Source organism: Stomoxys calcitrans, chromosome 2, assembly GCF_963082655.1.
Source record: "Stomoxys calcitrans chromosome 2, idStoCalc2.1, whole genome shotgun sequence".
In the NCBI taxonomy this organism is placed as follows: domain Eukaryota; kingdom Metazoa; phylum Arthropoda; class Insecta; order Diptera; family Muscidae; genus Stomoxys; species Stomoxys calcitrans.
Window position 1 is genome coordinate 9755708 of NC_081553.1, and position 16545 is coordinate 9772252.

Sequence of the window (16545 nt, forward strand, 5' to 3'; positions counted from 1 at the left end):
GCTGATATATGGGTTGTACGTAAACTTTATTCTGGGCAACAGGATGATCATATGCGGCTCGTGTTTAACTCCTTAGGTAAGTGTATCTAATATTTCAAAATATTTCGGAATTGTAAATTAAATTTAAATAATATGGTAATGTTAAGAAGGCACTTAGAAATGATTCTTGATTGGTTTAAGTTTAAAATTTGCTTTAGAAAATGATAGGGGAAGCTAACATCTTTTCGTTTCTTAGTTTTAAGAAAGTGTGCTGATATCTTGTTTTTTATGCTTGTTTGTGTGCGGAGAGAAAAATAAAGGTTTTGAGAAAACACAATGGGCCATTTGATGGTCTACCCGCTTGCTAAGAAACAGAACTCGGCTTCATTCTCTTCCCATCTACCCTAAGCTACTATAAAGTACACATATTCGTGATTGCCATGACATTCTGAGTCAATCTGTCCTGTACATCAGCAAGAATCAATGAGTACGGCTAGCCATTAAACAATTTACACAATTCTTCTCATTCATTAAGTTACTGCTGTATAGATTTTGATTTCTTCCTTAAGGCCACAATTCTTAACCAATTTGATCGGAGTTTTACAAATGATGTTCTGTTATGACTTTTGACATTTCAACATTCATGTCAAGTATTTCAACGGATCTCTCGATTTGCCTTGATTAGCCGTGGAAGAGCACATTGCTTCTCCGATTTGGCTGAACAATGCCATATAGAAATCATGATTTCTAACATCCAAGTCAATTAGAATACAAATCGGTTCATTGCAAATTACAAATTTGCCCATGAACATTTTATTATGGATCAGGAACATATCAATGTTTGCTGTCCGATTTTTAATGAGTGCTGTCCAAAGTTTAAGCTCAATAATAAGGGGCCTTCGTCGTGCCGCAGGAGGCCTTTAAGGCTCTTTGTGGAGAAGTTTTTATATGACTGCCATACTAATTGGTACAGTTCCTCACAAATGTCGCCAGGAGGGGAAAACCAAAATGCAAATTTGCATTCCATTAAGGAACTGGGGCAAACTTCCGATTCAAGTTCAAGCTCGTTGATAAGGGACCTCTTTTTTACACCCGACTCCGAACGGCGTGCCCTATAGCAACACCTCTTTGGGGAGAAGTTTGTACATGGCAAAGTACCTCACAAATGTAGGAGGGCATAACCACTGCAGAACAATTTGTTTCCTGCCAGGATTCGAACCCAGGCATTCAGCGTCATAGCCGGACATGCTAACCTCTGCGCTGAGATGGCCTCCAGAAGGACAAAATTATTATACCCCCATCCTATGGTGGAGGGTATAATCACGGGTCAGCAGACGAACTCCTCTAGCCATTAACAATATATGGAAGGAAAAGTTGTGAAAGTGGTGTCGTATGTTTATGACGTGACTATTGCGGTTAGGGGAAAGTTCCTAGCTCTCTTGGAGATATACTTCAACAAGCTCTATAGAGCGTATACGTGCGACAGCGAAGTAGTCTCTCTCTAAAGAAATCAAACGAACGTTTTACTTTTATAATACGCGAGCATTTGACTATGAGAAAGCTTTGTTCGAAGTGGGTACCACGTTTTCCCAAAGTTGAACAGAAACGACAGACAATGGACCGTGTCCCAATCCCCCTTGCCACCATAGATAAACTGCACCAACTACGTTACGAATTGTATCCGCAACCTCCGTATTAACCATATTTGGTGAACCAACGACTTTTACCTGTTCGCAAGGCCGCAAAAATTGATCCTAGGAACGCGATTTTTCTCCAATGGCGAGGTGATTGCTGAGACTAACTTGGAGAGAAAAGATAAATCGTTCTACAAAAAAGGTATCGACATGTTAGAGAAACTATGGAATGATTGTGCCGTGCACGAAGGAAACTATGTTAATAAATAATAAAAATTTTGTTTACAACAAAAATTGTGTTAATTGTATTGGAAACCCTTTTTTATATATTGCACCATTTTCTAATGACCTTCAAAATACGTGTCTAATATGGTCTGAATCGATCTATAGCTTGGTATAGCTCCTATATAAACCTATCTTCCGATTTTGCTTCTTGAGCCCTTAGAAGACGCAATTCGTATCCAAATGAACTGAAATATTACACAATGATTTCTACAATGTTCAGCATTAATTTATGGTTCGAATCGGGCTATAACTTGATATAGCCCCAATAGAATAACAGATCTTATTCAATATTCTTTGTTTGCCTAAAAAGAGATACCGCGCATAGAACTAGACAAAAGCGATCCATGGTGGAGGGTATATAAAATTCGGCCCGGCCGAACTTAGTACGCTCTTACTTTTTTTAAAATTAAAATTATCATAAAAAATTACAAAAACCATTTCTAAGTAACACCCTCAAATTCAATATCTTTTAGGTTCATCATATGAGTGTAATCGGGGGTGGGAAGTCATATATAAAAAAAGAAATAATTATCTTTGAAGGAAATGGAGAGTGTGTTTATTGTATGTCATGACTTTTATATACATGTATATGACGTATTTCTAAGGTTTAACTACATATGTACATATATATACATACATATGTTAACATACATGGTATATTTATTTAAGGGAATTTTTGGTAAATCTCGTTTGTAACAGATTTTGAGATAAACGCGATGGGTTGACAAGTAAAATAAAACTTATTCCGGTTCCGATTTGTAGCTATTTTCCGATTCTTTTTTCAATTTTGTTCTAAGTTTGATTATTTGACATATGTATGTAATTTGCTGTATGTGCTTCAAATGCACACACATGCAATATGCACAAAAGAGAAAAAGAAAATCAACAAAAATGTTTGTTTTTTGTTTTTATATAAATGTAAAAAACACGTCTATTAAATTGAAGGAAAAAAAACACATTAACCGTTATGTCATGGGTTTTGGTACTAAAAAAATTAACGGAACATTGAATAGAGTTTGTTGCTTGGGACATAAAATTTTACGAATATATTTAACAAGTACAGATAAGTATGTATGTAAGTAGTTAGGTAGGTAGGTAGTTAAGTATATTTATTACGAGATTTGTTAAAAACATTTTCAAATATTAAAGTATATATATATATATGATATATATATGTATGTATGTATAACCGGAAACACATAAAATGGTTATTAATATTTTGATATACGAACGAGTATGAAATAATGTAAAGAGACTACAACAGTACACATCAAATAAAGATTGAGTTACAGAGTGAAAGAGAGAGAGAGAGAGAGCGAGGAAAGAACGAATTTCACAGACGATACATGTATGTATGTATGTAAGTTAACGAACGATTGTTTTGGAAAGGGTGTGTATGGTGAAAACATGATTTCAACAAAGGATACACGTCTTTTTTTTAATTGGTTGTTGGGAGTCGGTTATACGGATGTATCTTCGATCGGATTTGGCAGGATAATGTACAAGTTTACGAATTTAAGAGTTTTAGGGAAATTTGATTTAATTGTTGTGTTGTATTGTTAGTGTAGGATATGTCTTTGTGACTGAGACAAATATTTATAGAAAGAATACAATATCAGACATAGAGAGATATACGTATATAGACAAATGTATGTGTATACAAATTATTTGTTTTTTTTTTTGGAGATTTGGTTTTCTTTGTTGAAGGGAGATTGTTGGATGAATGCGTGTGCGTGTTAAGGTTTTATATTGTTGTTTCGTTTTCTACAATTTCTCCATTTAAAATTTTGTGTATTTTTTTTTTAATTTGTCTAGTTTAATTTAATGAATTTGTATTAGTAGTTGAAAATAATACGTACTTGCACGTCCTACCATTTGTACGGCTCGGACGCCTTTCCTGAATGTGGCCACTGTAGTTCATTTGTAGTACGAGTAGTAGTAATAGTAGTTGATAGGTAGGTAGTGGTGGTGGTGGTAGGGTCATTAAATAAATCAAATGTTACAAAGGATTGATGTGAGTAGGTAAATGAGAATTCATTAGAATGATGTTGGCTCCGTTTTTAAATTAAATTTCATCAAAATTTATATATGTCAAATTAAACTGAAACATAACCTAATGACTCGGGTTGAAATAGAAAACAAAAAAGAAAAAACAAAAAGAAATCATGTTTACAACCAAAAACTGTACTCAAGAAACAATTATGATTGATTGGCCGATTTCATGATTGTACGCAAACCTTTTGCTGGGCCTGTGTGAGAGTTTAAGAGATTTGGAATTTTGGCTAGGAAATAGCACATAGAACATTATCAAAAAATATGTGGTAGAAAATCAGTTGTTAAACAAATTTCTTTCATAGAAAAATTACTTTCTATAGGCGGTTCACGTGGCATCATAGCCTGACGAGAATGTTGTTGGAGCAACTGGGAGAAAAATATTTGATTTCCTAAGAATTCGCTGTAAGGCAAGCCAATAAATAGATTATATTGCCTCGTCGCGTCCTTGAACTTATGCAGGCAAGCGGAAACTATTTGCTTTATGTAGATAGTTATTTGCTTTACCATATTTAACTGACATCAAAAAATCAACGAGCTATTTGAGAAGGTTTCAATTTTCTGAGCTTACATCGAATACATCGCAGTTACAGTAATGCCTCGATTTACGTCGCCTGTGTTAACGTCGCAATGTAATTTCGATTTGCGTCTTCTAAGTAGTTTCAAAGAAAAAATGGGTTGATATACTTTTTTGGTTGTATTGGCTGTTTATTTCGGGGAATTCCACTTATCTACATGGGTTGTTTAACTAGAATGCTATAACTTTTGCAATCTCACACCCAGCATTCGTAATGCTTTGAACGAATAAATGTGCGAAATGTTCCTTAATTTAAGTACCACATTGCGACATTTCTTATTGGTGTAAAAGGGTCATTTGGGCTTTCCAGAATCAAACCGAAAAAAACTTCATATTCATGTTGCTGGGGTCAATTTAGGGAGATATTCCCGTCAACTGCCACCTCTCGACAGACTAAGATTACACTATACAAGAAACTGATACTACCCGTGTTGTTATATAGTTCTGAAGCATGGGTACTTGTAAAAGCAGATGAGGCAGTGCTTGGAGTATAAAAAAGAAAGATTCTAAGTGTGACCAGTTTGCGTTAATGGAGAATATAGGTGACGTATGAACCACGATCTGTATGACTACAATTACATAGTTACACGCATCAAAATACAACAGCTGCGTTGGCTAGGTCATGTTGTCAGAATAGATGAAGAAGCTCCAGCGAGAAGTCTTTTGAAGGCAAACACAGGGTACACGCAAACCGGGAAGACCATATAAAAATAGTTTAACTCAACAAATATAATTTGTGTTTTGACGTATGAGTTACTTAAATTTTGATTAATGTCGTTTCGATTTACGTCTTGATTTCGTGGAACCAATAACGCCGTAAATCAAGGTATTACTATATATACTTTGAGCTTTTGATTGGGATCAAACACAAGACAGCCGAACTTGTTAAGCATTCACGGAGGTTCGTTATGTTAAAAAAGTGCGCAATGCTTGTAGTTGGAATGTCGACTACCGCCGATAATCATTTTCAAGGCTATTAAAAATTTGTAAATAGCAGTGCACAATTCAAGCTTGATACTTAGAAACAAATGACTTATTTTTTCGATAAAATCCCAAAATCTTATTTAAAACTCTCACTCATGACCCACATTATTAAGTTTTTCATATCGTTTTTAGCATTAAAATTCTTGGTGGTTTGGTTGGCTGTTGGCGTAAAACCTTTCTCAATGTTGCCTGTTTTATGTACTATAATATATTTTATTCTATGATGTATAAGAAAAGCCTACATACTCAACGAAGTAGTTTAGTACTACTAAATTGTTGTAGCATTCGTTGTTATTTACCGCAGGGACCAAGAGGTACTCTACAAAAATAGCCAGTCTTGAAATTCTCGGTTCTAGTCGATTATTAGTACACGGTGGTAGTAGTAGTTAGGCTCATTAACTTACGGTTTTAGTTACATTACTTATATATATATATATATAATAATTTGATAGAACTGGGTTTTTGATTTAAGTCAACGATTTCTCATTTGGTAACTAATAGCAAAAATTAATTATATTATAATTATAATACTTAGAGGCGGCGGCAAAATAATAATAAATTTATTTTAGCGGCATACATGAAAGTTAGCAAATTTAGTAGATTTTTCAGTTCGAATTTTAACGCATAATTTTAATTATATTAGGGCAGCAGGGGCGAAAGTTTTGGGAGGAGGAACATTTATTGTTTGGTTTTTGTTTTTTTTATTTGTTTTTAATTTTGTAAAACGAAATTAGCAATAAATTTTCATTTCGGTTTCATTTTTAATTGCTGCTATAAACAATTAATATATAGGCAATATGTATGTATGTATGTAAGGGAACTTTATAGTGTAGTAAATATACCCGTACCCTCCATTTGGTTAATGACTGAGGATATGCCTTGATTCACCATTCCAGTCTGCATCATTATCATGCCCACATCTGTAAAATTATTCATTAACAATTCAACTGGTGCTCAAAATCTTATTTTCAGTGATTTTTCTTTTTTTTTTCTTGTTAGAATTCAAAGAGGTTTGTTATTAGAATTAAATATATAAATCTCTTCTTTCTAAAATGGTTGGGGTTAATTTAACTTAAGCTAAAACAAAAATGTCACATGTCAGTTAAAATTCTGCTGAAAAAAGTACACTGGTAAACATACATACATAAGAAATACAATTACTTTGTGTGAGTATACAGTGGCAATGGTCTTTGTTTTTGTTGCATATGTATACAGTTTGAAAATATTCCTTCAACAAAGGAAATTTTTCTTTAATTTTATATTAATTAGATAATGTTTTCTAGATTTAATCAATGTTGAATGTAATACATTTAATAAGAATCAAATAGATCTCATATTGATTAATAACAGATACGTCACATCTGTATTGAAACTTCAACCTAACTAATTGCGGATGTATAGTCAGATCACAATCTCTTAAAGAAGAGCATACGCCCAATACCAACAAAGAAAACAATGGCGAAAACTTGATGTGACAAATCCTAATCATAGGCCTTTAAGGGCTAACAAACATTAGCAGAGAAGACAGCTAAGATATATGGAACTCTGAAATACTACGAGTATACCGCCAATAACGGATAATGACCTAATGTACAACAACGGAACTAAAAAGAAAAATAGTTGGTAAATGATATTTTGGTATTAATGGTAAACAGGTGAAAATATGAAATCGTCATACATCACCATGCCCAACAATCACCTAAATAAACAATGTTCGAAAATTGAGAGATTGAAACATTAACTCGACGAATTCTATTTCCCCAAAAGTTAAAAGAAACTGCTGGCGTATATTGAAAAATACTTCATACAATTGTATCTAATAAAAATAATGAATCTGTACACGATATTGAAGAGAGAAAGAATATTTGGTGCTGTGATGATATAAAACAAGTATTGACTGATAGTAATCCTTCAATCTATTAGCAACAAAAACAACAATTTAATAATTGGAAAAGAAGCGGAGTCGGTAATAATGTCGCTAAGGGATAAAAAATATTTGTGGCTTTGATAAAATTCCTTCTAAAATCCATAGACGACGAAAACATTGAAGTTTTTACCACATACACTCAACGAAATTTGTTATTCAAAACAGCGAAAATGGTTTCTAAGACAACAGTTTCTGTCTGCTGGAATTGGGAAACGGATATGATGAAGCGGACATGACTGTTTTAGCAAACATTTTTGTCTGCTATTTCAACTAAAAAAATCTGCTACTTTAAATACAAAAATCTTTTAATATATTGAAGTAGTACAACTGCCTTTTATTTTATGCTATTGTTTATGTGCGCTTATTACGGTACATGGTATTTACGGTATTTTTCTGTCTGCGATCCGATAATTTCTTTTCATTTTCTTTCCAAAACCTTCTCTTTCACTTTATTTTAATTTACTCCCTCTCCTTCTAACAACCCCATCATAAATGGAGCAGGAGACATTTTCAGCAAACAACAGATTTTTTATTAGTAAGCCTGCTGTCAAGATACCTATCTGGGATCTTGACTTCTTAAGCCTGTAGATGACGCAATTCTTATTCGGCTGCAATTTTGTATAACGGTTTCTCCCGTGACCTTCAACATACGTGTTCAATATGGTCTCAATCGATCTGCAGCCTGATAAGCTCACATACAGAGCTTGAGCCCCTACAAGGCGGAATTCTTATCCGAATGGACTGAAATATTCCACAATAACTTCTACTATGGTCTACAACATTCTATTCATATTTGGCCCGAAGCGGACTATAACTTGATATAGGTCCAATAGCATAAGAACTCTTATCCCTTATTCTTTGTGTGCCTAAAAAGAGATAACGCACAATGCGATTGGCATGCTCTTTCTTGTTTATTATACCCTCCACCATAGGATGGGGTATACAAATTTCGTCATTCTGTTCGTAACTCCTCGAAATATTCGTCTTAGACCCCATAAGGTATATATATTCTAGAACGTCAAGACATTTTATGTCTTTCCGTCCGTCTGTCGAAAGCACTCAAACTTTCGAAGGAGTAACGCTAGCCGCTTGTAATAATGCACATACACTTCTTATTAGTGTAGGTCGCTTGGGATTGTAAATGGGCCATATTTTGATATAGCTGTCATATAAACCGATCTTGGATCTTGACTTTTGAGCCACTAGAGCGCACAATTCTTATCCGATTTTGCTGAAATTTAGCATGAAGTGATTCATTATGACTTTCAACAACTGTGCTGAGTATAATTGAAATCGGTTTAAAACTTCTTCTTCTTCTTGAGCGTCTAGAGGGCGCAATTTCTATCCAATTTGATAGAAATTATGCACGACGTGTTTTGGTATGACTTTCAACAGAATAGTTCAAATCGGTCCATTACCTGATATATAGTAGCTGCCATATAAACCGATATGGGATCTTGACTTCTTGAGCCTCTAGAGGGCGCAAGTATTATCCAATTTGGTTGAAATTTGTGTGTGAATATGGCATGAATCGGTTTATAGCCTAATACAGCTCCCCTATAAACTGATCTCCCTATTTTACTTTTTGAGCTCCTAAAAGGTAAAATTCTTATTCGATTTGTCTGAAATTTTACACATAGACTTCTACTATGGTCGCCAATATTCTGTACAATTATGGTCTGAAATGAACCACAACTTGATATTGTTCCAATAACATAGCAATTCTTTTCTTTTATCCTTTGTTTGTCTAAAAAGAGATACCGGGAAAGAACTCGACAAATGCGATCCATGGTGGAGGGTATAAAAGATTCGGCCGGGCCGAATTTAGCACGCTTTTTCTTGTTTTTTATATAAAAGCTATATAAATTGTAGAGATGTTTTGGGAAAGTTATTTCAATTCATACAATGACAATCGCATTATTCATCATTTTTATCTATTGTAGATTAGAAGGATTAACACATCTGAAATGAGGAAAAAAAGGTTTTCAAATTATGACTTATTAACAAAAAAAAGTTTTACGTTATTTTAACTCGTAAAAATTTCGATTTTTAACTTAGTCCTATTTGCCACTGTATATGTTTCGCTCACACGTTTTGTTCAATTTAATTTTAGAAATTAGTATTAAAGCTATCACATTGTACTTTGATATAATCATGACATTCTTTACACATTGCGCAGAAATTTGTTGGTTTTTTTTTGTTGTTCATTGAAGATTTGGAATTTGATTAGTTAATAAGGGATATATTTTAGTTCTGTGTGTTTCTAACTACACTAGATTTGAATTATTAATTTAATCTGATTTAATTCTACTTGAATAAACTCGTTGTGATTACTGGATATAATGTTTATGTACAAGATTTATTCCAGACGTCGCCGGCAATTTTGAAAGTAGTGTTGATTTCGGTTAATATTCGGGCTGAGTTTTTATTGAGGTTTTAATTTTTAAGGATTTTAGTAACGAAAATATTTACATTTTTTTTTTATTTACACCTTAAAATGTTAATGTGCACGGATTCATGACTTGGTGGCTGGAATTTGGAATTAACGGAGGGTTTGCATGTGAGGTATGTATGTCTGGTGTAGATATGCGCTGGATTTACGAATAATTAGTAAAGGATTTGACACTTGTTGATAGGAGTTTATTATATGACCTTTTCAAGAACAGTCTTAACTACAATTGAACGAAGTACCTTAAATACTGAATAACTCAACAAAACTAAGAATAGGTAAATATCTTGTTCTTATGTACATAAGTTTTTCAAGATTTCTCATTACAAGGTTTGAAGAGATCGATCAATTATAGATAGATTAAGTATTGGGTCATTTCATAGTGTTTGTGATCTGTTATCAATTGTCGCTATAATGAATGCCTACAAAAAAACGAACAGTGTACAAAGTAAGAGTAGGAACAATAACAATTACTTTAGTGAAAGTAATTCACTGTTAATGCTTATTTTTCTCAGGGTTAAATCGGTGAAATCGAAGTCATTACATGTGTCTCCAAAAGTCTACGGGAGGAGTACTTAAAGTTATGGTATGGTTATTCCATTATTGGTGATATTGCTGTAACATCCATCGATAGGTATAGTAGTTGGTATGTAGTATTGGATTTCATGGATATTTATATGGGCGTATATATATATGTTGTTGTTATATTTATATCAAAAGAATATATTTAAAGATGTATATTGTCGGTATATTATGATATATAAATATATTTAGGAGTATATTTAGGAGTATATTTAATTGGTGCCAGTCAAATTGATTCCATGCACTCTTTAAATACACCGCTCTTCAAAGAAACAATTCAATTTCCAAAGACATTGACTGAGAGGAAAACAGAGAGAGAGTGTGTGAGAGTTATAGAATAATTACGTACGTATTGATATAAAGAGAGGGATTTGATTATCAAAAAAAGTAAACAATAAAAACAAAATATATATTTCTTTTCTTTTCGTCAATTTAGATTTGGTGCATGAAATTAAAAAAGGGAAAATCTATGTTGGTCGGTCTTTTTTTTAATTAAAAATCGTTTTAAATTGTTGTGTGAGTTACTTAATTCAAATTACAGCGTGTTTGGAAAAATATTTTTTAAGATATTGCTTCAAAAAATATGTAAAGTGAAAAACGGAAACATAAAAAAAATTTCGTTTCTCAAAGCAAAAAAATGTTATTGCGAATTATTTTGTTGTTCTTTGAGTATTGATAATTGTACAATTGTATTTAGGAAGGAAAAGAATAATGTACAAAAATTTACAGGCTTCATTACAATTTGCAGAAATTAGTGATTAATGTAAAAAAGAAAATCTGAACTTAAATTCCCGTTGATGTGGTGAATCTTTTAAGAAAATATATGGTAGAGTGCTTTTAAGTACAATCCACACTGAAAGTCAAACTATTATGTAGAGTTTAAGTGGTTTTCCAATATTTTCATTCCAGATTGCAGCCCATTTTCATGTTAGCTAATGGTGCATCTTATTCCTACAGTCTTCAGCTTTTGAAAAGATTTGAATATACTCACAATTCTATTAGCTTGAGTGAAGGAAATGCCATAGTTAAGAACTTTGTTTTTGTTTATCACTAGCAGCTCATTAAATTAAAATAAAACGAACTGATCAGCTTTTAATGCAAAGTTAGTGAAGGTTTGATTTCCACTTTTTAAATTTTTTGAAACTGGTTTTCATCGAGAAGTGTATAGCAAATTTCAAATCACATTCATGTTATGGGTATATTAGTATTGTCATTTGGTTTGCAACAGATAGAAATATGAATTTCGACCATATGTATAGTGCATATACTCTTGAACGTCGTAAATTCTTAGAACTTCGTTCGGTTAGACATTAGAGAATAAAGATATTGAGATGAAACTTGGCACAGATCCGTTTTTTGCTAATACGCAGGTTTTGTTCTTGAATGTGTTTAGTCAAAATAATTAGATATAAATCTGTCATATAAATCGATATACTAAAATTTGCTTGAATTTGAAAGATTTGAATATAGCGATGGTATTTTTGACTTCTTCAGAAAAGTTCTATATTATAACTAAAATGTGGAAAATTGAGATGTATTTAAACTATCTTCACCGTGCCCAATATGAATATGAGCCGAATCAAATGATACTTTGGATGGTAGTACTTCTTAAGCTTATATTTATTTATATAGTATTTTTACAAGTTGTATTAGATCGCTCCACAACGGTACTAAAGTCACCTAACATCAACAGCCTTTTTATACCCTTCACCATAGGATGGGGGTGTACTAATTTCGTCATTCTGTTTGTAACTCTTCAAAATATACGTCTAAGGCCCCATAAAGTATATATATTCTTCAGATCATGGCATTTTTAGTTGAAGTAGCTATGTTCGTCCGTCTGTCTGTCGAAAGCATGCTAACTTTTGAAGGAGTAAAGGTAGCCTATTGAAATTTTGCACAAATATTTCTTATTAGTGTAGGTCGATTGGAATTGTAAATGGGCTATATCGGTCCATGTTTTGATATAGCTGCCACACAAACCAATTTAGATCTTGACTTCTTGAGCCACTAGAGGGCACAATGCTTATCCGATTCGGCTGAAATTTTGCATGAGGTCTTTGCTTATCAATTCCAGCAACTGTCTTGAGTATAGTTGAAATTGGACTATAACCATATATAGCTGTCATATAAACCTATCTGGGGTCTTGACTTCTTGAGCGTCCAGAGGGCGCAATTCCTATCTGATTTGGCTGAAATTTTGCACGACGGGTTAAGTTATGACTACCAACAACTGTGCTATGTATGGTTCAAATCGGTCCATAACCTGACATAGCCGTCATTTAAACCGATCTGGGATCTTGACTTCTTGAGCCACTATAGCGCACAATTCTCATCCGATTGGGCTGAAATTTAGCATGACGTGTTTTGTTATAACTTCTAACAAATGTGCCAAATATGGTTCAAATCGATGCATAATCTGATATAGCTTGTATATAAACCGATCTGGGATCTTGACTTCTTGAGCCTCCAGAGGGCGTTATTATTATCCTATTTGGCTGAAATTTTGTACAACGCTTCTCCCATGACCTTCAACATAGGTGAGAAATATGGTCCGAATCGGTCTGTAGTCTCATACAACTCCCATATAAACCGATCTCCCTATTTCACTTCTTGAGCCTCTAAAGGGCGCAATTCTTACTCATATTGTCTGACATTTTTCACAATGACTTCTACTATAGTCTCCAACATTCAATTCAGTTATGGTCCGAAACGGACTTCTCACATATCAATGAGTGCAGTCCGATTCAAGTTTAAGCTCAATTGAAACAGTGAGTAGGTTTAGACCTCCCAACATTTCACCTAAATATGGTTCTGATCGGACTATATTTAGATCTATCTGCCATATAGACCGATCTGCCGATTAGGGGACTGAAGCCCATAAAAGCTTTATTTATTACCCGATTTCGCTGAAATTTTGAAACAGTGAATTTTTCAGAGCCTCACGATATCTGATCTTAATATGGTTCAGATCGGTTTTTAATTGAATATATCTGCCAAAAAGACCAATATTTTGTTCTACAAAATTGAATAGTGACATGTATATTAGACCACTCAATGTCCGTGTGGTCCAATAATGTCTGGATTGTGCCGAAATGGGGTTGACATATATACCCGAGGTGGTTGGTATCCAAAGTTCGGCGCGGTCGAACTTAATGCCTTTTTACTTGTTTCCCATCAAAATATTGGGGTTGTTAAAAAGAAACATTTTTTATACAAGTTCCGAAATGGAATTTATTCTTGGCCCATTTTACGAAAAATTGTAATAAAAACATCGCAGACTTCTTTTAGAAAAAAATGTTATTTCTATATTATTCTGAAGTGTAAAAGTAAGCCGTAAAAATACATACATGTAAACGTCACTGATGATGCAACACTTGCCTCAAGGTCAATGATCTGACTCAAAAACTTTTTAGCCATTAATTTCACTCTACCATACATTTTGCACTTTCACTTTTTCTTTAGGTTGCAATAAACTAAGAAAAAAAAAATCGGAATAAAAAACAATAATAGATGCTCAGTGCACAAAATATATGTACAGATCTTGGAGAAAAAAAATATCTAAAAGTCATAAGTAAGAAACAAAAGAAATTAACCAAAACTAGTCACCACAACGTTATTTAAAGAAAACATCTCGAAAAGGTGATTTGTACAAGTAAACACATGGAAGTAGAATAACAAGTAGGATCAAAACCGAAAGCAATGTAAAATCATATAGAACAAAATCTGTAATTAAAGGAAAGGATTTAAACCACATACACACAACCAAAATTATACATGAATAAAAGCACTGGAGTGCATTAGTAGTAGTAGTAGTAGTAGTAGAGTAGAAGTAGTAATAACAGAAATTGATTATTTTATTAATTGTTTATTTTTTTTAATGTTCTTTTTTGTCATAACTGAGGGGGTTTTGGTGATGGTGGTGGTAGTGGGTTTTCTTTTTTTGATAAAATAGAGGTTACAAAACTAAACATTGAATTGTTGTTAAAAAGGAGGTTAGTCATTTCAAACAAAACAGTTTTTAAAATTTGAGCTTATTTGCAGTTTAATGCTAAAGAGCGATTTACCTAAATCATCAAACTTGTTCCTGGGCTGTACTGCCACTGTTTGGTAAAGTTTTTTTGGGGGTTGGAAATTCGTTTTTGTATCGATTTTTTTTAAAGAATAGAATTCGATTAGATGGTATAATTAGAGGTGTTTTGAATTGTGTGTTTTTTTTTTTTTAATTTCAACATTATCATTATTAAATGTTTGATTTTGTTGTAGGACAGTAGTAGTGGTAGTAGTAGTAGAAAACGATATACGAGAGATATAACGTACGAAGAAGTTGTGGTTTTGTTTGATATTTGATTGATTGATCGATCGTTTAATATGATGTTAGAAGGTAAGGCCACGCCAACATGTTAGGAGTAGTAGTAGTAGTAGAAGTAGTATATAATAAGACAATATAAAAATTTGTAAAAAAAAAAACAATTATGAAATATCATTTTTATACCTTATTATAGAATATCTTAAATTATTTCATATTTTATATGAACGATGTTTAAATATAAAAATGTGGCTTGTTATATATATATTATGTCATTTTCAGTTTTTCGTTTGTTTGTCACTAGGTTTCAAGGTTCTTAGCTTAGAAATTCCATTCAAAATATCATTTTTATGAATTGAGTAAAAAACCAACACAAACAAGGTCATCTTAAAACTTAATCATAATAATCAAATAATAATCGTACGAAAAATATTGTCCCAGTACTGGTCTTGCGTCTACAATAGAAACTTGTATACTTACAGTTTTTACATTTGCATTTCTTGATAAGAGTTTCATCTTTGATATCTTCATGACAAGCCTTGCAATAGAACCAAGCTCTGAAAAACAAAAGAAATGTTATAAGCAATAAGATAAAACGTCATTAAGTTCGGCCACGCCGAATGTTTCCATCCAAACTCCATAAATCTATTTCGAATTATTTAAAATTATGAATTCGAAATAGATCTATAAATAAAATTGAAGAAGTATTTTGCCATAAGCAATTAATTTTGGTTTTTTGTACAAATTGATTTGAAAGGAATAGTGAAAGTGAATCCCAGAACACACCTATAAACTTCCCAATTTATCTACAAATTGGATTTAATTGAAATTCTAATTTCTTATGCCGCTCACATCGAGGGGAAATAAAGCTTATGAACGAACATCGGAAGTTCGCACCATATTGAAGCTAGGTGAAAATATTAAAATAATACGAGTTTTTAGAGATCTCCATTATTACAACAAACCATTTTAATGTTTTATTGAGAAAGAAGCATATGATTTTAGCGTATGATCCGTTAGGATCAATATATTTAAAAACAATCATAACTGTTGTATACGAACTTCTCCCACATCGATCAAAGTTATACCCCCAGATTCACTTTATAAAGAAAAAATGAAGAACTGGGACCACCTACAGAGCTTAAAAGTTTTTTCTTGCAGATAGTCATTTATTTATGATAACATGTCATATAAGAACTAATTTGTGTATCCATCACCATATGATGAGGGTATACTTATTTAGTCAGTCCGTGTAACATCTCGAAATATTGTCCTGAGACCCTTCAAGGTATATATATATATATATTCTTGATCGTCTTGACATTCTAAGTCGATCTAGCTATGTACGTCCGTTTGTAGAAATCACGATTGCGATAAATCATTGGAGTAGTTAGACATTTTCCCGGGTGGGCTACGACCCAACCAAAAAATAAAATTTTTCTTTTGCTTTCTTAATTGAATGGAATAATTCGTATACTATTTTTCTAAAAATTAAATCAATAGAGTCGGTTTTTTATGACATAAACGGTTCCGTTTCAATTGTTCTTTAATTGTGGGCTAAATATGGGCACCACACCGATTTGACCTATTAAGGCTGTGGAAGGCTCAATTTTACAAAATTTGGCACGAAGCGCTTTTTGTGACGTCCTAATATGTGTGCAAAATTTCATCATAAACGGAGATTTATATATAGCTCCCATATATATCTTTCATATATTAACTTATAACTTTGTAATGGTATTATTTTGCCCAATAGATGGTGCTAAC

General features: G+C 32.9%; 1 protein-coding gene across 39 annotated transcripts in view; it reads right to left on the reverse strand.

Moving 5' to 3' along the window:
• The window catches only part of LOC106083984 (calcium-activated potassium channel slowpoke), a 223715-nt gene that overhangs the window by 30104 nt on the left and 177066 nt on the right, over positions 1-16545 (reverse strand). For 11 of the 39 annotated variants that reach the window (XM_013247445.2, XM_013247379.2, XM_013247351.2 and 8 more), the window contains 3 exons: positions 15259-15335; positions 14537-14572; positions 6360-6431 (listed from right to left, as the gene is read on the reverse strand). In XM_013247445.2, the coding sequence (XP_013102899.1) occupies positions 6360-6431; positions 14537-14572; positions 15259-15335 (185 nt within the window). Of the gene's footprint in view, positions 1-3757; positions 3809-6359; positions 6432-14536; positions 14573-15258; positions 15336-16545 lie in introns of all 39 variants that reach the window. The other 28 variants (XM_013247522.2, XM_013247505.2, XM_013247598.2 and 25 more) reach the window with 4 other exon arrangements.